General features: G+C 54.7%; 2 protein-coding genes across 2 annotated transcripts in view; one reads left to right on the top strand and one right to left on the bottom strand.

Moving 5' to 3' along the window:
• JPH3 (junctophilin 3) overlaps window positions 1-12,468 on the top strand; it is a 93,050-nt gene extending 80,582 nt beyond the window's left edge. Inside the window, exon 5 of the mRNA XM_090063433.1 lies at window positions 10,454-12,468. Coding sequence (XP_089919559.1) covers window positions 10,454-10,534 — 81 coding nt within the window. The 3' untranslated portion in view covers window positions 10,535-12,468. The remainder of the gene's footprint in view (window positions 1-10,453) is intronic.
• A 6,855-nt stretch (window positions 12,469-19,323) lies between these two features.
• KLHDC4 (kelch domain containing 4) overlaps window positions 19,324-25,544 on the bottom strand; it is a 32,912-nt gene continuing 26,691 nt past the window's right edge. The window contains exons 8-12 of the mRNA XM_090063127.1: window positions 24,512-24,581; window positions 22,992-23,200; window positions 20,929-21,358; window positions 20,424-20,543; window positions 19,324-19,823 (exon numbers count right to left, since the gene is read on the bottom strand). Of these exons, the coding sequence (XP_089919253.1) occupies window positions 19,648-19,823; window positions 20,424-20,543; window positions 20,929-21,358; window positions 22,992-23,200; window positions 24,512-24,581 (1,005 nt within the window). The 3' untranslated portion in view covers window positions 19,324-19,647. The remainder of the gene's footprint in view (window positions 19,824-20,423; window positions 20,544-20,928; window positions 21,359-22,991; window positions 23,201-24,511; window positions 24,582-25,544) is intronic.

Genomic DNA, 25,544 nt, shown 5'->3' with positions numbered 1-25,544 from the left:
CCCGTCCCAGTGTTGCATTGCAAACCCCGAAGTAAATGTGATTTTTTAAATTGTCTTGTGGTCGGGAAAGCGGCCCTACAAAAATGAAGGCTGTCCTCTGGAGTTTGGGACAGGCTGTGATGATGCTGGTTCTAGTTTTATTCCTGTAACTTGTAAGGAAGACCCACGCGGGTTCCCCCCTGCTGACCTCCCCTGTTATTTTGTCCTGTGAACTGGGGCTGCAGCAGCCGAGCGGGGGGACACTTTCCCCTCCGAGTTGCATTGTGTTAGGAAAGCTTTGCTGTGGGGAGCAGGCCTTCTCTCCAGCTCAGAGAGCTGGACCCAAATCAGACCCTCTGCTCCAGTGCCAGGGTCCCACCTTGCTCGAAGCCCCGCAGTTCAGATCCTTCCTTCTCGTGTCCTTGCGACAAGGTGTTTATGCAGGAGTCAAGTGCCCTGGTGCCCTGGCATCCTAGCAGCAGTTTGGGTTTGGGTGCCTGCTGGCCTCGCTCATATTCCCTGTTTGGATGCAGCATTTCCCCCTTCTTGTCTTGAACTGTTAGTTTGAACAGTTCAACAATAATCATGCTACTCCCCAGAGGTGGCTGCATTTCAGTACTGGCTCGAAGATAGAACCGGGCTGTTTAGATAGCTGAAAAAAAAAGGACTTGCCTACTTCACAGGGGAGGGACCTGAGGCCTAATTAATGTTTGCTCTGGAAGGCATTAGAAAAGCACAACTGTCTTGTCACCTGCCGGCATCCCGACTCCCCCCACCTCCAGTGTTAGCCTGGGACAGGATTTGCGGAGCCTGGCTGAGTGGCTTCAGCAGGGGACAGCAGGGGCAGGGATCCCCGAGCTGTAATCTCTTTTCAGTGTCGCTTTGGAGAAATCACTTGCCTTCTTCGGGCCTCCAAAGACCCTCTCTGCCAAACGAGACTCAGAGCTGTCCTGTCCTGCCCTCCCAAGGACATTTAGATAATCCCTTGCATGGAAAACAGGAGCACGGAAAGCACTAGAGAAGTGCAAAGGCTTAGGAGAAGCTGCTACAAATCTGTGAGATCCTTTCAATGGAAAAGCACTGCCCCAAACACCTGCAGCTCCTATTAAAGCCTGTTTGGCATCCCCTCCAGCATCTGCGGGGCTCTGGATCTACCACCCTGGTCCATTTGAGCCAGGATGCAGGGCTGTGTCGCTTGCATTGACGGAGAAATCCAGGAACCATTGCTAGGCCTGATCCCCGCTGCGGGCGAGGCGCTAGAGATGGCATCACTCACGCACACAGTCGAATTCATCATCTACTCCCCCAGAGTTAGACAAGCTGAGGTTCACCCCGAGCGGTCGGACCCCACCTCCGTGCTGGAGACGGAGTTACTATATAAATCGCACGCCCAGGAGGCTGGGACTTGAACCGCGGCTTCAAAGCTAAACAAACATTAATACAAATAAGAGACTAATGCGTCCGGGAGAATCCTGAGCAATAATTAACGGGCGCTGCTTGCGAGTAAGGCCGTATAGGAAAGCCATTAGGATGCACATCATGCTCTTCAGTACCGTTGCTGTGAAGCAGCATGGCAGCTTTCTCACATTCGTAACCGAGGGTGGAACAGATGGTGGAGGTTTGGGATGAAGCTGATGCAGTACAGAGGAAGAGACGATACGTGGATTTAAATAACCCATGTTGCTGGCGACAATTTGTTCTAGCAAGTGTTCTGCCGGGTTAACGGGGCTTTGTTCCAGCAGCGTAAGAAGAAACGGGTCACAGAAGGACTCGGGTTGGGAAAGAAACGTCGCCTTTGTGCCGCCCTAAAAACGCTCGGCGCCAAGGCCAAGCGAGCAGACGTCCCCGTCTCCTGTCACGCCGCAAGTGCCGCCACATAAGTGGGATAAATTTGTGCCGCTTCCTTGCGGCGGGCGTCTGTCTGCTGTATGGCAGGAGAGCGCAGGGAGCTGTGCAGAGGCGCGCCCAGACATTTCAGCTGGGTCTCGGTGCCGCAGACTGGGAAACGTTTGCAGAGACGTGTCCCAAGTGTTATGCCCCGGTCACTCCTGGAGCAGTCCCCGACCCCGCGGGGCAGCAGGCCATACGTGCTTTGCCCAGTGAGGCACATGCTGTGCCTGAACACGTCCTGGCGCAGCTGATCCACTTCACGTGGTGATGTGCGTTGAGCAAGGGTTCACAGGAGTCGAATCACGCAGAGTCCCTTGGGCACAGGGCGTGTGGTTTCATCCATGCTAGGAGGAGGTTGGGTGCAAGACAGCACCTTCTGGACACAGCTTCAGGACACCTCAGGGCACCCAGCCTCACCACACGCCAGAATAATGCAGAGGCACTGGTGTCCATTTTACAGAATGGGGAAACCGAGGCACGGAGAGGATACGGCCCTTGGTTCCAGCTCATGCAAAGAACCGCATTTGCCAGGCTTTGCTCCAGGCCATGTCAAACCTGTGGGACTTCCAAGCAGAGTCCCCACCGGCCCCCGCAGAGCAGCCAGTAGCACGCCAATGATAAGCGCCTTGAAAGAAAGGGAGGATGCAGCCGAGCGGGTGGTTTTATGACCTCCCGTGAGCGTCCGGGTGCAGAAGCGAGGTTACCCACGCAGGTCAGCCGCCGTGAACCAGCTCCACACCAGCCATTGAGGAGACCGGCACAGAGCTGCAAAATTATCTCCCTTTTGGCGGTTCAGTCGCAGCGCAGCCCAGCTCAGGAGCTTGCCATCCACCGGGCTACCTCGGGTGAAGGATCCAGCTAGCTCCCTGTGAACCCCGCAGCACAGCCAGCACTAACTTTCATCCCTTGCTTTTAGTCTTAGGAAGAGGCCCGGGGCTTGCAGAGCTTGTGACTCCACCCGAGAGCTGCTCCCTGCGGACTTGGGGCTCAACAGCATAGTGCAGGTGGCAGGGGAGCACGTGCTACTTCTCTTTGCATTTGGCGTTGGGGAAAAACACCACGATTCTGCACGGCGCTGGAGTCTCAAGGAGCTTCTTGAGAGTTTGCATGGATTAGGGGCCACAGAAGGATCCCTGCTTGGCTCTGGTGACCGGCCAGGCATTATAAATGGTGAGAGGGAGCGAGCTGACAAGGGCAGCAGATCCTTTGGTGACGAGGCGCCGCCTCTATCAAGATATTCTGAGCAGGTTTCACTGTCGCCAGGGAAAGGGAAAGGGAGACGGCCAATCTGCAGCTAGCACACCGCGTTGCTGCTGGGCGCGGGGAAGGCGCGGAGACGTCAGCGGAGCACGCTTGCCTCCGTACCGGGCCGAGAGAAGGATGCAGGCGATAGGGGTCAGGGTTTAAAGGGGTCAGGAGGCGGACCGCAGCCTGGCTGCTTGGACAGCACGTGCAGAGGCGGGGAAATGATCCGTCATCAACGCCCTCGGGGGCTTTAGAGAGGATCTCTGAAACTTCATCACCTTGAGTCCCAAAGCAACAGGGCAGCTGTGATTCATTGGGTCCAGTTGTTGCTGATTGGAGTCCATGGGAAGCCCCCAGCTGGCTTTGCACCAGGCCTTTTACTCACCATCGGGGGAGACGGATGGGGACAGAGTCCTCTGAGGGCCAGCCTCTTCTGGCTTTGCCCTCACCCCTTCCCAGTGCCTGCCCCAGTGCCAGCCTGTTCCCTAGCCCTGTCTCCAGGCTTCTTCCACATTAAATGCAATGCACATTCCCCGATTCTCCCACGAGTGTAGGGCTGTCATATGTCCGCTGCACCCATTTTACAGATTACTCTGGTGTGAAGGTGTGTCCTGTCCCAGCTCGTGGAGCACCCTTGTTTAGAGCCGAGCAAGGGTTGGGCCATAGTTGCCTATCGCCTCCTTTAACCCTGCCGGATAGACTACAGCTGGCCCCCACCATAAAGTACTATCAGATGCACAAAGCAAAGACATGGTTAAAAAAGAGGGAAAGCACCTTATTCCCCCTCAAATCTCTTTCCAGTACTGTACAGACATCGCCGGCACTTCTGGAACGATGCTAGGTAAATAGTTTTCAGAAGTACGCTGTTTAACATGACAGCATCCTTTTAAAACCCTTTTCATCTCAGGGGGTTGTTGATGTAGCAAAAGGATTTGGCCTCCTTTACACGGCTATTGTTATCCTGTCTGTCCTTGAGTGCTTAGGGGTACGTCTGCGCTGTGCCCAGTGCCCCACACACCAGTGCTCACGCCCCGCCAGACTAGACCTGGAGCGGTGGGCTCAGCCTCTGTCGCGGCTGTGGGGACAGGGTGCCCCCAGAGCCGCACGACCACTGCGTTTCCAGGCTCGGTGTGTGCAAGCCGTGCAGGTAGGTGGGTCGTACGTGGCAGCATCCCCGACTAGGACCGCTGGGAACACGGTGCAAACATTAACTCCTGCAGTAGTCAGATCTACCCCACAGCCCAGCCCTTCCCCCAGCTGTGGAAAAATCGGGATCAAGATCTGGATTCCACCTTGGCAGCCGACCTCTCCCCTTCAGTAATTTGGTGCACCCGGATCCTGGCTGGGCTCCAGACTCTCGAGATATTTGCCTAGAGGTCCTGAGTTTGCAGGTCTGTGGCTTTTCATAACGTGGGTGCTTTGCTAGTGCTGGCAACCTGTGCAGGTGCACGAATGCACACAACCCTCCTCTGCACAGTGCTGTTACACCGAGGTTACACACAGGCATGTGCACCCTCGCACAACCAGCCCAGGCACCATCTAGGAGCTCACGTGAGACAATTCAGGCCTGACTCTGTGATGATTTTTACCTAGGTGCTGGCCAGCTGTTGTGTAAAGCCAAGATCCTGTGATGTGCTGGGTGTGCTAGGAGTGGAGGGCGCGGGGGCTGCTTGGACGATGCGGTGTCAATCCTGTGCACGTGTTTATTTCCATTGAGCAGTTCTTAATGCCTCAAAGCCCAGATCCTTAAAGGCTAATGGAAGTCAATGGGAATTTTGCTTGAGTGAGGTGTGCATTCAGGCCTGGCAATTTCTCGTACCTTTATGCTGCAACCTTCTTTCCAAAAAACTGCACAGCTTCGGCATCCTCCAACCAGAGGTTCCCATAACCAGGGAAAAAACAAGAGTTGGCAGCGCAGACAGGTGCACCGGGGCTGGCTACACAAACCCGTCAGTCTGGGAGATGCCCACCAGTGAGGGGCAGTGCACCGGGACAAAGCCCATCCATTCCTCCAGAGTCCAGAAACCAGACCAGAGCCCTGGCCACCAGTCGCACCCTCTGCAGAAACTCATGGCTTTTCCATAATGCCCTATTTTATTGTGCATTGGGGTTGAGTGACTGCTGCTGTTATATAAGATGATGCTTGGCCGGATTCTCATCGTGATTACTCCCATACTCACTTCCTGGAGCCTCTGGAGCCTGGCTGGTGTAAGGGAGGAAAATTTAGCCTGGCCTGTTTTACTTGGTAAAGGCTCTTTAACTATTTAGCAGCAAGTTGTTCCTGTAGATTACATGGGGGCTACTATTCAGCAAAAATGACACATGGCGGCTGATTTTTCAGCATTTTTCCAGTGCTGAGGCTGAAAAACAATGTATATATTTTTTTGCTGATCTGAGTTCTTAGTAATTACACTTAATAGGTCCCAGAGGGATTCCTAGGTAACCTGCACTGTAGTTTCCATGGCAGAGAAACAAAGCCAGGGCTTGGGGATAATGAATAATAATGGATTGTTAATACTTTAATGAATAATGCGGGATGTTATTTGTAACTCATCTACTCTTCATATCCTTGGTGACAAACCCAGGTGGTGCACCGCTGCTAAAAAACAAGGGAAACAATGCAGTCTAAATGATAGCGTTTCGATTCTGCAGTAACGAGAGCAAGAATTGTCCCCACTATTGACGGAGCAGGAGGAACACGAACGCAGCAATTGAAACCCTTATTAACTAAGTGTTGGCAAAATGATCATCGCTATTGCGTACCGGGGGGGTCCGTTTTGTTTTGGTTTGTGGGTCCGTGACACCAATGCCCGAGTTTTTTTGGGAAGCTGGATTTCAAAGTCCTACCAGCTGATTCCCCACTCTGCTAAGACCCCCAACATCTCCTGGCACTACCCATGCCCAGCCCTGTTATACCAGCTCAGTGGGAGCTGGTGTTCAGGGTTTAGCAGAGTCCAGAGTGCAGCTAGCTCCAGACCCTGGGGTACTGTTGCAGCTCATGGGTGTTAACTAACCTAGAGGGAGTTCGGGATCAAGAATAAATCTCCCGCAGGGCACGCTGGCAGGTGCGTTATCTTCCTCCAGGGCTGAACGGGGATTACTGATACTCGGTTTCCTGCAGTTCCAGGTGTGAGAAAGGGCACGAGGTTGAAGCACAAACAGCTTTCAAATCAGAAACCTGGAGTTGAGAAACTTTGAAAAGTTCAGCCACGCTCAGAGTTGGAGCTAGAGCCAAAGCCTCAGAGATCACAAAGCTTTTTATCAGATTAGCTATCACATTATCAGGACTTGTGCCCCACTCTAGGGCATCTTGGTCTCCTTCTGATGAGCGGTGCCGGTTGAGGATGGTCTTTCTCAGAGTTAGGTCCAGTCCGAGAGAGAGAACGGGCGAGCAGATCTGGGGGCCGTGGGCACTTCAAACATGATGAGCCCCCCAGAAGACAGCCAGGGCATTTCTGGAGGTCCTTGATTGCAGGGACATGATCCCACATCCGTGCAAGCAAAGAGGAGACTTATTCACATGTCTCTAATGATCAGACATGAATGGGAGGCTTTGTGCATACAAACAGACTGGCTAATAAGGCAGCATTTCCAGAATCCCACTCTATGAAGCAAAGTCCTTGCTCATTCACCGTGCCCGCTCAGCCCTGCGTCTGCGTGTGCACGGAAACCTGGTTGCTGCACACGCAGCAGTAATCCCACATGCCATTGCTGGACATTTCTTGCACAAGTTGGGTCTGTTTCCCTCGACTTATTTCTTCCACTGACTTCCTTGGCCTTGTGGGCCTGAGTTAAGGGAACTGGGGACAAATCCAGGCGTCACCCTTTAGCCATCGTTCGGGCACAGCTCCATTCAATCTTTTTGCTTCCTCCCGAACCCTTTTTGCTTCCTCCCACCAGGAGAAAGCTTTCATGACCAGAGAGGTAAATGCTGCAGCCATGTCCCATCCAGTCCAAGACCGTGCCCAGAGTTGAGGAAACAGCCCAGATTGACCCACGTGCCCCCCCACCTCCCTGGGTAGCACTGTCTGGCAGGCAAGTGCATTGGTTAGTGCTGCTAGATGGAGCAGGTGATCCAGAGAAGTGACAGAAGCCCCATTACTTGAGACATTCAAGTTGAGAGTAGGCCAAATGCTAGAAAATACGACGTACGGTGCAGTCATATGGATAGATGGGACCTAATGCAACTCTGTGACGCCCTGCCAGGAGAAACAGTGGGAGCTGTTATGATGTTAATACTGGGGGGGAAGTTGCAACCCAATCATCATTGGAAAGGAAGGTAAAACACTCAGCGCAAAGGCCCAGGGGAGCCGCGCCTGGCAGCAGCAGGGTGGGCTCCGCTTCGGCGAGGGGCTCCTGGGGGGGTGGGACACAGCAACGCATGCAACCCAGGCGAGAGTGGATACCGGGAAAGTCTCTGAAATCCTTCCATTTGGTTGGTTTCCTTTGACCCCATCACTAAGCAACAGCATATGCCTTTCCAGCGAGCTCCAGCTTCCTCCTGCCACCCCCAAAATGTGAACTGAATCAGCTCCGGCGGAGCAGCAACCCCAGTCTAGCAAGGAGCTTTCCAGATAGGTCTGTGGCATGGCACGGAAACCTGCTTAATGAGGGCGACCAGCCCTGCCGTACTCCACGCGGCACGGGCAGACAGGCTGGATGGCAAGGGGAGGAGGGAGAGGCAGGGACCCAGTCGTGCCATTTCGGGAGATAAACAAACCTGCATCATTAAAACGGCTCTGAACGGGGGCAGGTCAGTGCCTGTGGCTTCCCTACGGCACATCGCTGTGCTACCTCTCCGCAGTCGCTAATCAGGGTTGCTACCTCCCCCACCCTGCACCTCCCGTTCCCTTCTGCACACTCCAGCTTGCCCTGGCACAGCCGGGCAGCCCCACACCGCCGTCCGACACGGAGTCGTCCCATTCAACGGGGAGCCTGGGGGCCCCGCATCGGCTCCGCCATGGGGCACGTGGCATATTTCCCCTAAAGTTGAATGCAGTGAGTGGGAATGCCAGAGGGAGCTTTCTAAAATGTGCATCTGAAAGCACGTATCCAGCCCACGTGGAAGCCTGGTGTGCAGGAGATCACACGATCAGGAAACCTCCCGTCTCAGGAGTGTCCTGTTTGGTCTTGGCAAAGCTTTTTATATTCTGGGGCCCTTTACTTTTCCTTGGCAGCAGAAAGCAGACATGACAGTGCTCTGCATTTTGCAATGTCTGGCATGGAAAAGGAAAGGCCAAATCCTTGTTCTCTCAGTCACTTGAACTTTGCAAGGTCAACGCCTTCATCCTCCATGTCCCAAGAAACCAAGGGAGGCTGGGGGAAAAGAATTGAGCCTTGCTGACATACCGTTGGCGTCTCACTGTAAACAGGCCATGCCAATACTTACTTGCTGGTCTTAGGTCTGCCCATGCGAGTGAGTACCAAGTGACTGCTAAGATCATTCATAAGAGAGCAATAATGCATCAGGTTTGTCCACAGACAGGGCTCTTGCTGTTAAGAGCTGTATCTGGGCTTGGGTGCATGGTGCTGCTAGGTGTTGCCTCTATAGCTGCATTTGAACTTAGGTGCACAATGCTGCTAGGTGAACCCATCATCTTGTCTGTATAGCTGTATCTGGGCTTGGGTGCATGGTGCTGCTATAGCTCTGTTTGTATTTGGGTGCACGGGGCTGCTGGGTGAACCCATCCTGCTGGTTTTAGAGCTGTATCTGGGCTTGGGTGCACGGGGCTGCTGGGTGAACCCATCCTGCTGGTTTTATAGCTGTGTCTGGGTTTGGGTGCACGGGGCTGCTGGGTGAACCCATCCTGCTGGTTTTATAGCTGTGTCTGGGCTTGGGTGCACGGGGCTGCTGGGTGAACCCATCCTGTTGCTTGTATAGCTGTAATCTGGGCTTGGGTGCACAGGGCTGCTGGGTGAACCCATCCTGTTGCTTGTATAGCTGTATCTGGGCTTGGGTGCACGAGGCAGCTGGGTGAACCCATCCTGTTGGTTTTATAGCTGTGTCTGGGCTTGGGTGCACGAGGCAGCTGGGTGAACCCATCCGTGTTGGTTTTATAGCTGTGTCTGGGCTTGGGTGCACGGGGCTGCTGGGTGAACCCATCCTGTTGGTTTTTATAGCTGTATCTGGGCTTGGGTGCACGGGGCTGCTGGGTGAACCCATCCTGTTGCTTGTATAGCTGTGTCTGGGCTTGGGTGCACGAGGCAGCTGGGTGAACCCATCCTGCTGGTTTTATAGCTGTGTCTGGGCTTGGGTGCACGAGGCAGCTGGGTGAACCCATCGTGTTGGTTTTATAGCTGTGTCTGGGCTTGGGTGCACGGGGCTGCTGGGTGAACCCATCCTGTTGCTTTTATAGCTGTATCTGGGCTTGGGTGCACGGGGCTGCTGGGTGAACCCATCCTGTTGCTTGTATAGCTGTGTCTGGGCTTGGGTGCACGAGGCAGCTGGGTGAACCCATCCTGCTGGTTTTATAGCTGTGTCTGGGCTTGGGTGCACGGGGCTGCTGGGTGAACCCATCCTGCTGGTTTTATAGCTGTGTCTGGGCTTGGGTGCACGGGGCTGCTGGGTGAACCCATCCTGTTGCTTGTATAGCTGTGTCTGGGCTTGGGTGCACGAGGCAGCTGGGTGAACCCATCCTGCTGGTTTTTATAGCTGTGTCTGGGCTTGGATCTGGGCTTGGGTGCACGGGGCTGCTGGGTGAACCCATCCTGTTGCTTGTATAGCTGTGTCTGGGCTTGGGTGCACAGGGCTGCTGGGTGAACCCATCCTGTTGCTTGTATAGCTGTGTCTGGGCTTGGGTGCACGAGGCGGCTGGGTGAACCCATCCTGCTGGTTTTATAGCTGTATCTGGGCTTGGGTGCACGGGGCTGCTGGGTGAACCCATCCTGTTGCCTCTATGAAGGAGAATAAGTGAGAGGTGGGCTCATCAGATGGTTCAGGATTAGAGAGCCGCCTTGACAGCGAACTGGGTAGGAAGACAGACTGGTAGGAACCCAAGCTGGGGAGTCAGGAGGCAGGGAATCCCTTCACCTACTCTTCATCTCCGTGCGCGGGCAAAATGGGGTGATCCTTGCCCCCCCCAGAAAAGGGGTAGAAACGTTCCCTAATGCTCCGCGAGCTGCACAGGTGGAGGGGGAGCGGCATCCATCCCCGCTCGGCCCGGCAGGCTCATTCCCGGTGAGGCTGGAGCCCAGGACATTGGTGGCTGGTAGCCGGGCTTCACGCCTGGGCGCCCCACGCCTCTCCCCGCCACCGCGGTACCGGTGCAGCGCGGCCAGCGGTGGCGAGCCCCGAGCGTGGCCGCGCGTCGTAACGCCTGTCCTTCTCTCTCTGTTCCAGGGCTCCGCTCCCATCCTGGTAGTCATGGTGATCTTACTCAATATTGGAGTCGCCATTTTGTTTATTAACTTTTTCATCTAACTCGAGACTGTCTCGTTTGCAAAAATAACAGTGACACGTATGGGGGGGGGGGACAAGCCAAACCAGAACAACAACAACAACAACAAATACCAATCAAAAAGGGAAGGCGCAGAACTCAAACTGTCCGACGACTATTTCCGAGTCTTCTCGCAGAAGAACAACAAAAGATTGAGTCTCACTCACAGTTTGCCTTTTTTCCTGGGTAATGTTTTTTGGATTTTAGCCAAAATTCTTTGCTTGTACAACACTATGCTGTGTGGCATGGCCGAATGCGATCAACTCTGACCCTCCCGACACCGGAAAGGATGAGAAGGGATCCCAGCAAAATCCCAATCCACGTGTTGGAGAAAAAAAAGGAAGGCGAACGGGGATAACCGAATTACCGAGCGGGGAGATGGCGGGCAGGTGGAGCAGACTTTTTTCCCGGGGGCCCAAACTGCAGCCCCCGAAGGGCTCCGAGCTGAGTCTTTTGGGGGGGGACACAACGGTTTGGTTATGAAGTAGACAGAGAGAACAAGAAAAGATATATCCCCTCTCGCCCCCGGCCCTCTCCAGACAACAGATGACCCACTCGCGGCTTTCTTCCCCTCTCTGCCCAGCCCGCGCAATGGTGGAAAGAGGAGCAAGGGAGGTCTTGGGGGGGAGCGGGATGGGTCCCCCAGCCCCATAGGGCAGAGGCGTGTAGTCTGGAAACCAGTCATGAAGCAGTGACCAGTTTGCTCAATGGGGTTGGGGGAGGGAACCCACCCCCCTCCTTTCCTCAGTCTCTTTTCCCAGCGGCTCCCTCCTCCATCCACACCAACGATGCCCAAAGCCAACTCTTCCTCGGTACAAATCCACCCCCCACCCCCCCGAGTTAATCCCGTGGCAGCTTATGATGCCTCCCCAACACACACACGTGCACACGTCAGAAGTGGCAATACTCAAACGGAGCGGTCCAGCATCCCATCCCGACCCGCAGCCACGCGCACACGCGCCCAGAGACCGCGAGGAAGCCGTGCGGCGAGGGCCGCGGGTCGGACCGGGAGGAAGGCGCCTGGGCAGGGGAGGCAGGAGGGTGGCGGGCGTGCCTCTGACATCTTGCTGTGGACCATTTCAGACATCGTGCTTGGGCTCTGAGCATGTTGCGTTTTGCACTGTGTATGCAGGATGTATATCCCAGCTTCCGACATGTCCCTGTGAAAAAAAAGAAACCCTTCACTGGCACTGGCAGCCTCTAAGGATGTATTCTTTTCTATCTGTCACTGGATTCGTTTGTTTATAACATCTTTGTAATATGCCTGCCTGGATTTCTTCTTCTTTTTTGTTTCCTCTTCTTTTCTAATCCCTCTCCCTTCCCCGATGATATGCGTATTCATTAAAGATGCAGCATCCCTGTTCTGAGTTGTTCTAATCCCAACGATAAGAGTGTGGTTTAGCTCAATTGCTTGGAAATCGCTGAAATCCTCTCGCATCTCAAAACCAGCGGTACCGGTTCTTCTCCTCCCCCCTGCGCCCCGACACTATGACCCCGTGCAGGCCACCCCCGTCCGATATATCAGCTTTGCTCGACGATCCTCCCTCCACACGATACGACTCAAAATAGTCAGCTGCCCGTCTCCGACACTGTCTCAGGACCCCGTTCTGCCCTCGGTCACATCCCCGCGCCGCAGCGGGTATCTGGGTGCAGAACGCAGCCCGGGCACCGTCCGTCCTCTAGGTTTTATCTGTGGGAAATCCTCCTCAGCATTTCACACACAGAGCTGTTGGGTACAACCCTGACTTGTGGACTCAGCTTTGCTTTGCTTCTGTTTTAGCTGTCTCTCTGCTACCTTTTCAGCAGATTTCTTTATTACACTGCACTGGATTGCTATATTTTTAACCAGAAATAAACTCAACATTAGAGCATGTGCCAGTTAAATTCAGTTCTTTTCCTTCCATGGTCGCTCTCATTCCCCCGGCGGCTTTTCTTTTCTTTTCGGTCGGAGGGGGTGCAGGGGCAGGGGGTGGAAGGGGTGGAGAGCACCCAGGTGTTTTCGTTCTCCGCTCTCTGCTTTTGTACACCCCGTTTTTGGTTTTTGTTTCCTAGTCATCTCCTTCTCTCTTTTTTTTTCAAAATGGAACGGTTGCCGCAGACCTGAAGTGAACCAAATAATGATATATTGTCATGGCAGCCCTAGGAAATCATACATGCTGCGATATGTGTTTTGTAATTCTGTTTGCAACTCTTTGTAACGATTCTAGAGAACTTTTTTTGTACGTTCCCGTAAGTGCATGACACAAAGGTACCTACAGAAGCAGGTTACATAGTTACATGCAAACACAATACAATATTTAGATATGTATAAAACAGCACAAAATGCATATCATTATCAAATAAAAGTACTAGTGGTTTCATGACTAGCCTTTTCACCCTGGTGACCGACTAGTTATTACGGCTTTTCTCGCAGGCCCCAGCGAATTTGGACACAAACCCCAAATTCAGCCTTGCCTTTCAGCTCTTTCTCCCCTTAGTTTCTACCGGTCTAAAAGTTCAGGTGAGCCACGCCTCTAAGCCTGAAAGATATCTGAAGGCTAATATGAATTGATTTCCAAGCAATTGGATTTAAAATAATGATTCCTTGATTAATCATGGGGAGTCGAGCCATTTATCTTAGCTCTGTGCTTTCACACCTGCCCAGAGCCAAAAATACTCTTGTTGTGTAGCCTAAAGAGAGAAGCAGGTCGACGTTCCCGTTTCCAGCTCGCAAGTGCCGTGTTTGTGGCTACCCGACTAATGCACCCAGCGCCATAGCGGCAGGACACCACATCCGCGTAGTCTCTCTGCAGGCCGTGCTGCATACGTCTGTCCGTGCATAGGCACGCAAATGCGCGCAAGCTGCTGGAGTCGCTGGATCGTGCTCGTTTCCTAGGATGGTCTGTCCAGCTCTTTAAAAATAAAAGGCTTGCCAGGCTATTCGGGAAGGATCTCAACCTGAACCATAGGTGGGCCCAGTAAAAAGGCTGCACCTCAAGCGGCGCAGAGACGCAGCCCAACCTCAGCGGACTCCGGAAGTGCTACCTACCCTCAGCCCCCGTTGCTGCAGCGGTGGACCACTGCAAAGCCTCCCTCTCCACCCAGGCATGAGAAAGGAGGGTCCCAGGCTGGATTGCAGGACAGAAAGGATGAAAGAAATACGCACTTTCGGCCTGGGCCTTGGAGGTTTTCAGGTGCCTAATTCCCCTACTGCAAGCATAGGAATTAGGTGCCTGGTCTGGTTCTCAGCGCTGCCAAGGTACTGTGAAGCCCAGGCTGCGATAGGGAGATACAATCCTGCACTGATTGTGAAGGGGTTCGTTGTGTCCTGGGAGCAATCACAAGAGTGCGGGGAGCTGGAGGAGGGGGTGCAGGGCGGCTGCACCCGGTGACTAAAACTGGAGGCCGGAGGAAGGGGATGAAGCGCCCCCAAGTCTGACAGCCTGGCGGCTTGGGTTTGAATCATAGAAAATCATAGAAAATTAGGGTTGAAAGGGAGGTCATCTAGTCCAACCCCCGTGACTCTGGTTCCCTGGGAGAAGGGGTTGAGAGGCTCCGGACGTGGTACTGAGTCCTGTTAGGGCTGGGGACCAAGCCAGCTTCTCACGCAGGCCCTGGAAGAGTGATGGGGATCAGGTTTAGTCTGTTGGCTCTGCACTGAATGGGCTGGGAGCCATCGCTGAAGACATTGCAGTGTGCAAGGCTAGTGTGTGTGAGTGCTACGGTTGTGCACCTGAGAGTGCTTCTCTCCCCTCTCCTTCATGAAATTGTTTCAGGTGACCTGAGGGCTTCTGCCATTGCTCCTGGCCCATCAGGACTGATCTAAATGGTGGCACAGGTGTCGGCCATCCTGGCACGCAGCGTCTGGCTAATTGCCCACACCAGCTCCCAGTATGGCTAATTGCATTGCACAGTTACCCTATTCCCCCCCAGGGCCTGCCTGGATCTCTCAGGTGGTGTCAAAAGGGCAAGTGCTCAGAGCATGCATAGGAACAAGGGTGTCCTTGGGAGAGAGCCTGTATCCCCCCTTAGCGCTTAAAGCTCACTCCAGTCTATGAAGAGGAGGATGGGACAGGGACGGGCGGCTCGAGGTAGAAAGATGCCTCCAGACCAGGCTGCTACTGAATGCTGTGGGCGTGTTCGCGGTCCAGGGTATCAGCTGTACTGCAAAAAGCAAGTGCCAATGCTTTGATGCCAGGCCAGGGTCTTTGTGCCCTGCTAAAGGGACATTACTGGCCCAGCAGCCGATGGGGTGGAGTTGCAGGCCAGCAGGAGGGGAGCCCTATGCCCTGAGGATACCTGCTCCCTTCCCGATGCCCCTGATCCCACGGTCCCTCTTCCCCGAAGTCCCACCTGCACTCACTTTCCCCAGGGTAATGCATGGGTCAGTGCTGAACGTGCCGTGGTCAGGTAGCGCCTTGCAACAAGCTGCTGCAGGAGCAAGGGGATGTACAGCTCGGAGACTCGCAAGGAGGTCCGGTTTCTTGCCGCGTTGAGGGGACGCTGCATGGAGGTGGCCGGGATGGAACAAGAGGAGCAGATTGCTTCTCCTAGGAACGGGCGCGCAGAGATGGCAACCGGTGCTGCTCGTGCAGCACGCGGACAAGGCGGCACCAAGTCATCACCCTTCGGCCAGGCTGCAAAAGCAGGAGCACAAAATGCCTGCAGCATGTGCGAGGCCCTGGGTGGGAAAGGACACAAGGAGCAGGTGGCGGGGTGGCACCAGGGACTGAAAAGAGGCAGGTGGTACGTAGCAGGTTAAATGCTTTAGGGACCCAGAGACCAAAGGCACAGCTCCAGAAAGCACCGTCACGCTTGGGAAGTGCAGTGCAGGTCGTCACTCCCTGACCCAATTGCACACCCGGCTGGGTGCGACGGGGCTGGGCAGCTGAGCCAGATGTGGTGTTGAAGCTGCAGGGGATGGAAGTGTTTGTGTATCACACCCCCCCCAGCTTCACCTACATATACCTCGTGCCTGCATTGCGTAGCCAAGTGTTAGACACACTCTGGTTAGATGCACGCTCTGGATGTCTAACCGATGCGTCTCCCCTGGGTCAGGAGCCGGCTCCAGGACCCTGAGCCCCGTTCCAGATGTGCGAACCTCTCCTCCGCTCGCTTAGCTGCACCGGGAATAGCGCGTGCTGTTTGTTACTCGGTGCGTTTCCCCCGGCCCCCGTGCCGAAGCCTCACCCACGGGCCTGGCTTTCTGGTCTCGTGGACAGGCGATGCCCTGAGAACCAGGCTTTTCACATTCCTGAAGCCGCTTCCAACGCGGCAGGAGGCCGTTGTCATTAGAGTTTCATTTAAGTAATACTTGGGGCTGCTCAGCCTTTTTTAGGGGCTGGTCCCTCCGTTCAGCCCGGGGCGACAGGCTTGGGCTCGTGCGCGCAAGCACCGACTCCTGCGGCTCTTTTAAGGCTAGTGCGAGTCTCTGGTTTGTCTCCCTGCCTAAACTGAGCATCTCAATGGCGGCTATGGGGGAGTCTGGCTGTGCTTCCAGTAGCAAGGCTTCGGCTTATGAACTAGCACAGAAGCAGCAAGATAACTTCACAGGCTTCCCCATGAGCCTTTCAAATACAATGGGCCTCAGCTCTGCAGGACTCTGGTGCTTGTTCAGCGAGTCCCAGCAAGCCCTCCTTTTCCAGATCGGTTATATCCACCTGGGACTGAGCTACTTAAATTCTCAGCCAACAAACACATAAGCCTGAAGGCCGATCCGTTCCACTTCCCCGCCCCCATCCGATGCTTACATAGCTCAGCCCGGATGCACGAAAGCTGCATTTCGGATCCAGCCTTTAAGGGGAAAACACAGCCCGCCGTTGCATGTTCTGGCTGATCCATCGTCTACGCTGCCTCAAGCCAACCGTGTTATCAGGGGCACGCTGCAGCGCCCCGGGAGGTGCTCCCCCTTCGCTGAAGTGCGGCTAAGGGGCTTTCTCCTTCATTTCCTCCCCTTCCAATCAAAGAAGAAATCAAAGTCCCTGGGCAAAAAGAGGAGATGCATGAAACTGGGGGGAAAAAGGAGATGCATGAAACTGGGCCAAAACAGCAGCTCCCCATGCTGTTGAGAAGGCTGCGGGTAGGGGGGAGACCCAGCCAAAGACAGGATTTTTAGTTGCTACTTTTGGGCTATAAGATCAGCGACAGGGTGAAGGCGCAACGTCTCCCGGCCTAGACGGGGGGCTGGACCGCGCGCCGGTGAGACCAGGTGCTGGGAGCCACACCAGGCGCGAGCTGCAGGTTGCTTCCCCAGCTAGCCATAAATCCCCTGTGCTTCCCCCGCTCCTCTACTGCTTTGCATGCAAGGCGCTTCCTTGTCAGATACACCGCGCTCTCGACAGCTCAACAGCGCAAGCAGCTTGCTCCATGCAACCTCGGCTATTTCACCAGCATCAAGCTCTGATTAGCTTCCCGGGGCCCGGCACTGCTCGAGAGGGAGCCGATGCCCCGAGGACATGGCTGCCCAGGCCCTGCACCCCGGGATGCTGCCGCAGCAAGGCGCGAGCTGGCCCCTCTGGGTGTCGAAGTGTCGCCGGCGTTGGCTGCCGCAGACAGGCACGCTCCATCTGCCGTCCCCCGGGGCTACGGCAGGGCTGCGACAGGAGGCAGGCGGCACCCTGAGCTGGGAGCCTGTGTTGGAGCAGGCAGACAATCGACCGCACTCGGTTCCCACCGAGCTTTGCACATCTCCCCGCGCATGGGCCAGCACATAGGGAATCGGACTCGGGCCCTCCAGGACCAAATGCACAAGCTACCGCAGCCCAAGCACTGGCACGGCGGGGTCCTGGGGCAGGCAGGAGCACCAGCTTGCAGTTGCTTTTTTTTTTTGTGCATGTATGTACCTACAAACATGTGTTATGGCCACAAGCAGGTTCCCAGAGCCGGACCCGGCGCAAACCACGGGGCTCAGATTCTGACCCCCGCCGTAAGAGAGAGGGGGTCGCTTTCCTCCCGAGTTCAACAAGGGACAGCTCAGCGCATGTGGGTGAGCAGCAAGTGGTCAAGGTGATGACAGCCCAGCCCATGGGGTCCCATCCCCCCCCGAGCCCCAGCATTTGTTGGCAGTAGCAACACGAAGCGATCCTGCATTGCAGCCCCCAGCACGTCCAGTGCCCTTTCACCTATAGTGACCTCCCCTCTCCCCCACCAGCCAGGCAGGGGGGTCTTCTGGAGCTCCTGGTGCATCCCTGTTTGGCTTGGCCTCACATGGGAGGGGAGCCGTGGGGCCAGGCTCGAATCCAGCCCTGCATGGCAGCCACTAGCAAACATCTCATTTTTGGCTCGAGGTCCTCGGTTGGAGTCTGTCCCCAGCCTCCGACGCTGCCCACAGCTGCCCCCCCCCAGGGTTTGCATCTACTCCTCACCCCCTCTCCTTGCCCTGCTTCCCCATCCTCCCAGGCAGGTCGGCCTGAGTGCACCCCCCCTTGCACCCTCGGCTGCCCCTCTGGCAGGAGCACTAACGAGGCCCACCTGTGTCCTGCTGCTCCTACAGCTCTGACCCTAAGGCTCTCCCAGCAAGAAATGCAGGAGGCAAGACAGGAGACCGAGGGGGAACGGAGAGAGGGGTGCGCGTGCTTCCTGAACAGCCTTCAACCACGCCACCGCAGGGCTGTGTGACATTAGCCTTCCCTATCCTCAATCCCAGTGCGAGACCTGAGCTCCTAGGGCAGATCCTATCTCAATCTTTGCACCGAAACAGCGGCGTCCAGCTGGTTTGGCTGATGCATAGGTTGGGAAGGTGTAAGCGCAGAACATGGCTGGTAGGCTGCACGTGGGCCGGGCACGCGCACAGCTACATGCACGTGGTTATGGTGGATGCAGAAGTCAAATGGACAGGGCAGTTCCCTGTTTTAGCCCCAACAGCTGGCTGCGGGGAAGCAAAAGCCCCCCTTACCAAGAGGTTTGACCCTCTGTCCCTGGCTTCCCAGCCCCGTGCTTTAACCAACGTAGCACAGGTTGGGTGCTAGGCTGCCCCCTCCCCTGTTCCTGCGGAGCAGGCCTTGGGGGGCTCGAGAGAAGGGAGGAGGCAAGGCCAGGATGAGCATAAGCTGGAGGGTTGCGTGGCTCAGGGAGCTGGGTGCTGCTTGGGAAAGGGCAGGCCTTGGTTTCTAGCTTGAATCCTCCCTTCCTCAAGCAACAACAAAAAAAATCCCCCATCCACCCTATCCCTTTCCCCAGCAACTTAAACAGAAGGGCAGTGGCCCGGCTTCAAACGGAGCAGGACGACGCAGCACTGGGGGTCGTGGGCTATGCTGGGAAGTGTCAAAGCTCTCCTGAGCAAAGCAGGCCCAGACCCCAAGGTGGGTGTCCTAACCACAGAAGGACATGGGTTTGGCCTCACTTTTTCTGGGACTTAAGCATGCCTGCCTGGTCAGCGCGCAGCCCACAGCACCCTGAGTGTGCGCAGGCACGCTGATGCATCCACAGGGCCGGGGCACTGGGATTGCAAGCCACGTGTCAGTGCCAAAATGCTGGAATACAACCGTGTAGGGACACAAAGGGTCACAGACCCCATTCTTAGACTTGAGCATCCCAAAGTTGCCCCGAGTTCGGAGCACCCAGGCCCATATCCATACAGACGCGGGAGGAGTCAGAACTAGAGAGGAGTGAACGTCACGGGGTCTCCCGGTGAACTGCTTGTACCTCAGCCCTCAACGGCTTCACAGGCACGAGGCGAGCAGGGATGTTCGGGTGGGTTCGAAGGGAGCTCCAGAATTGCCTTTGAAAAACAAAAGCAAAAGAGGAAGAAAGCCAAGCGGGGAGCGCTGCCTGAGGGACAGAAACCCACCGTGACTTAACTGAAGAACTTTATTATAAAAGCACTCCAGACCTAGCCCTCGGGCCACAGAGGAGCCCCTCGGGCCTAGGAAATTCTCACGTGTCCCTCGGCTCCAACAAAAATTCCCACGTTGCGTCTTCAAGCCTCAGTAGCACGAGGTCCTGAACACACTGATCACGATGCCCAGAAATATATCGATAGCAATGAGATGAGCACAGAGGCATTTGCCTGGAGCAGCAGGAACAAGAGTGCTCCTGGATGTCGCCGTGTTTACTGGCCTCGCCGCTGTCCCCGGGGCGCCTCCGCACTCACGCTGCCCACTTGCCGGAGTGAGCGCGTCTAGACCAAGCCCTCATAGAAAGCCTTGGCCATTGCATGTGCCACCTTCAATACTTTCTTCTCCTTTGCCTCAGGGCCCATGTTGCTGCGGGCGAGTTTAATCCAGTACTGCTCTGTCCTGGGCAAATAGTCTGTGTACTTCTCATCTGGCTGGACAGGTGGGTGCTGCTCTTCTTCTGTCATGGGACAGGAGGGAGACACAATGGGAGAGAGGGGTCAGGGCTAAAACAAGATGCTCCCCCAGATGTTGGGAAGGTCAAGAGCAGGCTGCTGCTAACAGCTTGTCGCATGATGGGGAGACGGTTTCTCCCCGAGGACATGGCGCAAGTTGGAAAGAGCTGGTGGAAAGCTTGGCCCACTCCCTTACTTTGGGATGACAAGAAAAGGTAGAGGTGTGCGTACGCCATGCCCTACTCAGCAGCATAATCCTGACCTGAAGCCTGCCCTCCCTGGGACCTGAGGTCCTCACTCCAGGCCCAAGCACACCCAGGCCGATGTGCCCCGGTGCCCAGCTCCCTGCCTCCCCCTAGGATAGCAAAAATGTGGTGCCCTGGAAAGGGCAAGCGGGTTTCTGGCCCCTAATGCTACCTCCCTCTGTGGCAGAGCAAGTCACTTGACCCCTCTGCCTTTGATCCCCAACCCATAAACTCTTCTGTTCTGGGAGGTTGTTTGTGCAAGTGACCACGCTGAAACCTTCAGGCCAGGCAGCTGAAACAGCAGGTGCAGCCCACCACTGGCCCAGACATCCCCCTCGCTCCTCTCCAGGACACTGTTACCTTCATCATCTTCGCTCTCTTCATCGGAGCCCTCCTCCTCCTCCTCCTCTCCTCCCTCGGCCCCTTCCACGTCACCCCCTTCTTCATCCGACTCAGATTCTTCCAGCCACTCCTGAGTTTCTTTAATAGGAAAAAGAGAGAGAGAAGAAATGCATCCAGTCACCCCCGAACTGCCAGGAGGAGAAAGTGGCAGCATCAGGCAGATAACCTGCCTCCATTCTGCAAGGATCACAAGGGTGTCCAGGGGTGTTTTTAGGGGAACAGCAGAAAGGGGCCCACGGACAACCCGGGTTCTGGCTACACTGGAAAAGGCATGTTGGCTTTTAACACCGAATCAGGGTGCCCACAGATTTGTGACTTGTAAATGCCACCTCCATGCAAGGCTTACTGGGAGGGGTAGCTGTGACCCCTTCTGGAGCAGGTGTCTGCAGGATGACACGAGCATCTGGGGTAGGCCAAGCTGCTCGAAAGCACAGGAGAGCGCCAGCCCCGCACCATAGCTTACTTGGATCCATCTCCACCAGCACCTTCCATTCTTCCATCTTGTGGAGGTCGATGCTGTAGAGGTCACTGAGGGTGAACTGGCGGTCTCCCACCTCAAACATCCCCCCATACACATAGAGAAGCCCGTGCTTCACTGCCAGCATGGCATTGGACCGGGGGCACGGTTCCACTTGCTGGCCAGAGGCTTCATCACCGGCACCCTCCTCTTCCTCTTCTTCCTCCTCCTCTTCCGACTCAAACCTCTCCAGCTCTGCTCCGGCAGCAGGGACCATCTGCTTGATCGTCATCACAGTCCCATCCTCTGCAACCACCTCTTTGACTATCTCCATGGGCCCCTGCGGGGACTGGCCCTCAGACTCTCCTCCTCCAGCCACCTCCGCTGCCTCTGCCTTCCTCCCACGCCTGCGTTTCTTCCTCTCAGACTTTGGTCCCTGTTGACAATAAGTGCATTAGGAAAGCAGCTGGAGGAGGCTACGCCGCAATGTGAATCCGTGCAGCATCGACGTGCAGCTCAGCTAATGCAGCACGAAGCATGGAAAACAATACACCTAAATGCAATTTGGGGATTCAATTAAAGTTTGTGGGCACTGTAAATCTCGAAAGATAAGCATGTGCTCCGGCACAGCACAGCATAGGCCGCTCCACTAGCTATAAAATGAATGACAAGGAAACCAAAAGGAAATTTGTGGTGTACTATTGTTGGCTCTATTACTATGTCAACTGGTGGTGGTAGGGGTGTGTGTGTGGGGGGGAAGGGAAGCAGTTGCCTCGTGCACACATACACACTCAGTAGTTTGTGGCGGGAGCAAGAGAAAATAGCCCACCATTTTGCGAAATCAGAACACAATTACTGGGTGCTAAATTACAATGCATTAGCGGGAAGCACTCCAGGTCCTCAGAGCGCTGTACCAAAGGGCTGGAAATCACTTGCCAGGAACTCAGAAGCAAACCTGACGGTGCAGCTTTGCCTGTCGTTATGTGACCGACTTCTCCTCTCTGAGAGCAGAGTGAGGAGGCCCAGGGTGGGGGAGAGGGAGCTCAGTCTGGGCCAGCCTGCACCACCTGCACCTGATGAAGAGCTCAAGTCACGCTGCGTTTCTGAAGGGATAACGTCTTGTCTCCTCCATCTGGCAGCTGAAAGCTTCGTCTTCCTGGGATAAAAGGGGGGTTCTCCCAGCCAGCCAGCTATTGCTATGTCAGATCCTGATGGAGACAAGACACTGTCCTTTTTATTTCAGTGTAGCCAGACCAAGCTAGCGAGGTCCAGTGGCAGAACAGCAGAGTCTCACTATGGAGCCAAAGGCATGAGTTCAAGCCCTCCTCCAAGCAGCTGCCCCCAGCTCTAAGTGGGGCACTTGGTCATTCGGGCCGAGGAATCAAATATGACTAGATGCAATGCTGGACATGCCACTCCCTTGTATGCTATTAGCTAGAGACTGGCCTGCCCTAACCACACCAGCCCTAAAGGTTCATTCGAAGGCTCAGGAGCAGCTTTGACCTTGAGTCAAGCCCAGGACAGGTGCATAAGCCTGACCTGGCCTAGTTACATCCAGGTAAAAGCATCAGTGCCTTGTCTCCACCAGGATTTTGCACAGTGATTGAGCTCGATGTGTACCACACCTCGACAGATTTCAAATCCAAATCAATCAGAGAAGAGGACGAGAAGGCTGAGGGGAGATTTGCTAACAGTCTTCAAATACCTGAAGGGTGATTATAGAAAGGATGGAGATAGGCTTTTCTCTGTGGCTGCAGGGAGTAGGACTAGCAGCAACAGCCTCAAGCTGCAGCAGGGGAAATTTAGGTTGGAGATGAGGAGGGACTTTCTGAGGAGGAAGATGGTTGAGCATTGCAACGGGCTGTCCACAGAAGTTGTGAAAATTTCGTGCCTGGAAACTTTCAAAAGCAAGTTAAAGAGACACTTGGCTGGGACGGCTGAGTCAGGGACAACCGTGCCTTGAGCAGGGGGCTGGGCTAGATGACCCTTCCAGCTTTACCTTCCTATGAGTCAGTGGGCTCAGAGAAATGGGGAAGGGGAGGGGTGACAACACATCTTTTTTTCAAGACCTTTAACTGTCCAGGAAACCAGCGATTCTTCCCCATATCATAGAAATACACATCGTTGAAGAAGTCTCCTTCGATGCTCTCCTCCTCTTCCTCGTCATGGACACCTCCGAACAGGAGGGACCGGTTATTGGGGCCGACTGCCACCGAGAAGCCCGACCTGGGTGTGGGTTTCACTCCGGAAGGGTTAAGTCGATTCCAAACCCACTTGTCTAGGAGAGGACACAGAGAAGGCAGACAAGCACGTCAGCTCACGAAGGGGGTAGGTTTCCCACTGACCCATTTGGGCTGCTTTACAGATTTCACAGCATGCCGCCTGCAACTCCGTTAAATAATGTGAGGCAGGGCAGTTTGCATTCCCCGGTTTAATCGCCCAGCTAAGGCATGTGTTCGCTTGCTAGTCTTTACCCTGAGGAAGTGACTGTGTGTTCAAACAGAAGAAGCCACATACGCTCATTTTGCAATACCAGCAAAGCCATCTTTGAGGCATGCTATTGTGGACCAGGGGTGGGAGATGGACATCCTGGAAGGGACCAGTGTGCATTTAGGGAACAGAGGAGTTCAGAGACTTGTTCAGGGCACAGCAGCTACCTGGAAAGACTAGAGGTCCTTATTCATGGGCCCACAGTACCACAAGCATTGCTCATGCAATATGAGACAATTGGGACTTTTCCTTCTCTAAAGGAGGGTCTTCTAGCAGCATCTTACCTAGCCCATGTGCCTGGTAGCTTTACAGCTTGCCAATATTACAGTAAAGAACACAAAGCTCCCACACCAACATAAGCTAAGGATATGTTTTCAGGACTGTGCATGTCCATATCCACCATCTAACTGGTGTCCTCTACCTAAAATTGCACTTCCAACCATGCTATTTGCACCAGCAATTTTGGTGTGCGTAGGCACACACGCAATTCTGGCCACCCTACACAACACCTATCTACCTGTACACCGCCTCCAGGCTGCTTGCATCTTCTAACTAGTCGAGGGGAACCTAAATATCTGCTCGGCTACACTATAAAATGAGAGAGGCCACTAGAGCTAAGCTCTGGAGCGTGTACAAATATATTTAACCTAAAGCACTGAAGCTGAACCTTTTGAGGTTTAGAGAAGCTGGCAAAAACGTTAGCATCTCCTCCCCCCCGAGAGCAGAGTGGAATGAATCTCAAGGGAAGCAAGCGGCACATCTCCCATCTCTCGGGACATTTAAAGCCAGGCAGAACAAAAGCGCTGTACAAATATATTGCGAGGAACTACCCAGGGCTGGGGAATCAAACCCAGTCCGTTTTCGTCTTGGTCTTCTTGGACGCTATTGCTACCAAACAACTTGTCAGAAACTGGAACTGGAATTACAGCTGGGAAAGACCCGTTTGAACCCTCTTGTCCTGGGGAAGGGGTCCAACTGGTCCGCTTGGCACGGGGGCAGATTCACCGGTGTGCATTGGTGGATTGCTCCTACCGTGACTGAGGGAGAGAGAAGCACTGTGCATCCCGCAGGTATCCCAACCAGCTCTGCTCGCACTTGCCTGATCCTTCCGCCTTCAGCAGGAACATGTCCGTGTGCAGGGTGCCCCTGTCAACGTCTTTCTTCACTCTCTGTGGAGAAGAGAGGGGTGAGCACGCAACGGGAAAGGTGTTGTGATGGACCAGAGTACTGGGACCTCATTTTCCATGGCTTTTAGCTTAGCCAAGTCCACGGTGCTTCACAACCACCTTGCACAGCTGTGACGGACAACCCAGGGGCGAAACAGAGCCGGTATGTGCGACTCCAACCTCCAACCACCTCCCGCGGTGAGTCTGTTTCCTCCGTCCCCAGGGCAGAGCTGCCAGGTGAGGTTGAGACACCTCGAAGGAAGGCATCTGCCAGTGCCAGTGATAAGCGTGGCATGTCGAGCAGGAAGGAAAGTGGAGCTGGGGGACCTGAGCTCTACTCCCTGCTCTGCCACAGCTAAAACTGGGGGGGAAAAAATCACTTACTTTTCGTGCCCCAGTTTCCTCATCTGTGAAAATGGGTAGGAGATGCATTGAATTCATTAGTGGACACCCTAACCTTTGGGATTCAAGTCACCACAAGCTCAGGGAATTATTCTTGTGTAGCTCAAAGCATCCAATTTTCACTCTCCCCTCCCCAGCGCCATTCATATACAGCCCCCCTCACCATGCAAGATCAGCCTTTTCCATGCTGCACCTGGAGGATGCCTGGTGCTCCAGGTGCTCAAAACCAAGAGGAGCCTGGAGCATCAGCTTTCCTCGATAGCCTTTTCCACACTTTTTCGGTATTTCTATCTTTTCTGGACAGAATAAGACCGGGAGGGGGCCAGGTCCTGCTCAACCCAATGGCAAAACTCCCCTGAACTATATGGGAGCAGGATCAAGCTTCAGCCGATGTAATGAAATGCATGGTTTTAAATGCCGCTCTTCTCCGCCACCCCCGTTGTCTTTCCCGGCGAGTTCCTGTACTCCAGTGCTCCTGGCAACACACATTGTCTGAAGGCAGCAGCAATGCCGTAGGAGGTCCCCTAATAATGTCGTTATCCACCTCTCCTTCCCTCAGCTGCC

This window comes from Crocodylus siamensis, chromosome 9 (assembly GCF_052110815.1).
Source record: "Crocodylus siamensis isolate JL-2025a chromosome 9, ASM5211081v1, whole genome shotgun sequence".
NCBI classification, from domain to species: Eukaryota; Metazoa; Chordata; order Crocodylia; family Crocodylidae; genus Crocodylus; species Crocodylus siamensis.
This window is presented reverse-complemented; position numbering and strand designations above follow the sequence as displayed.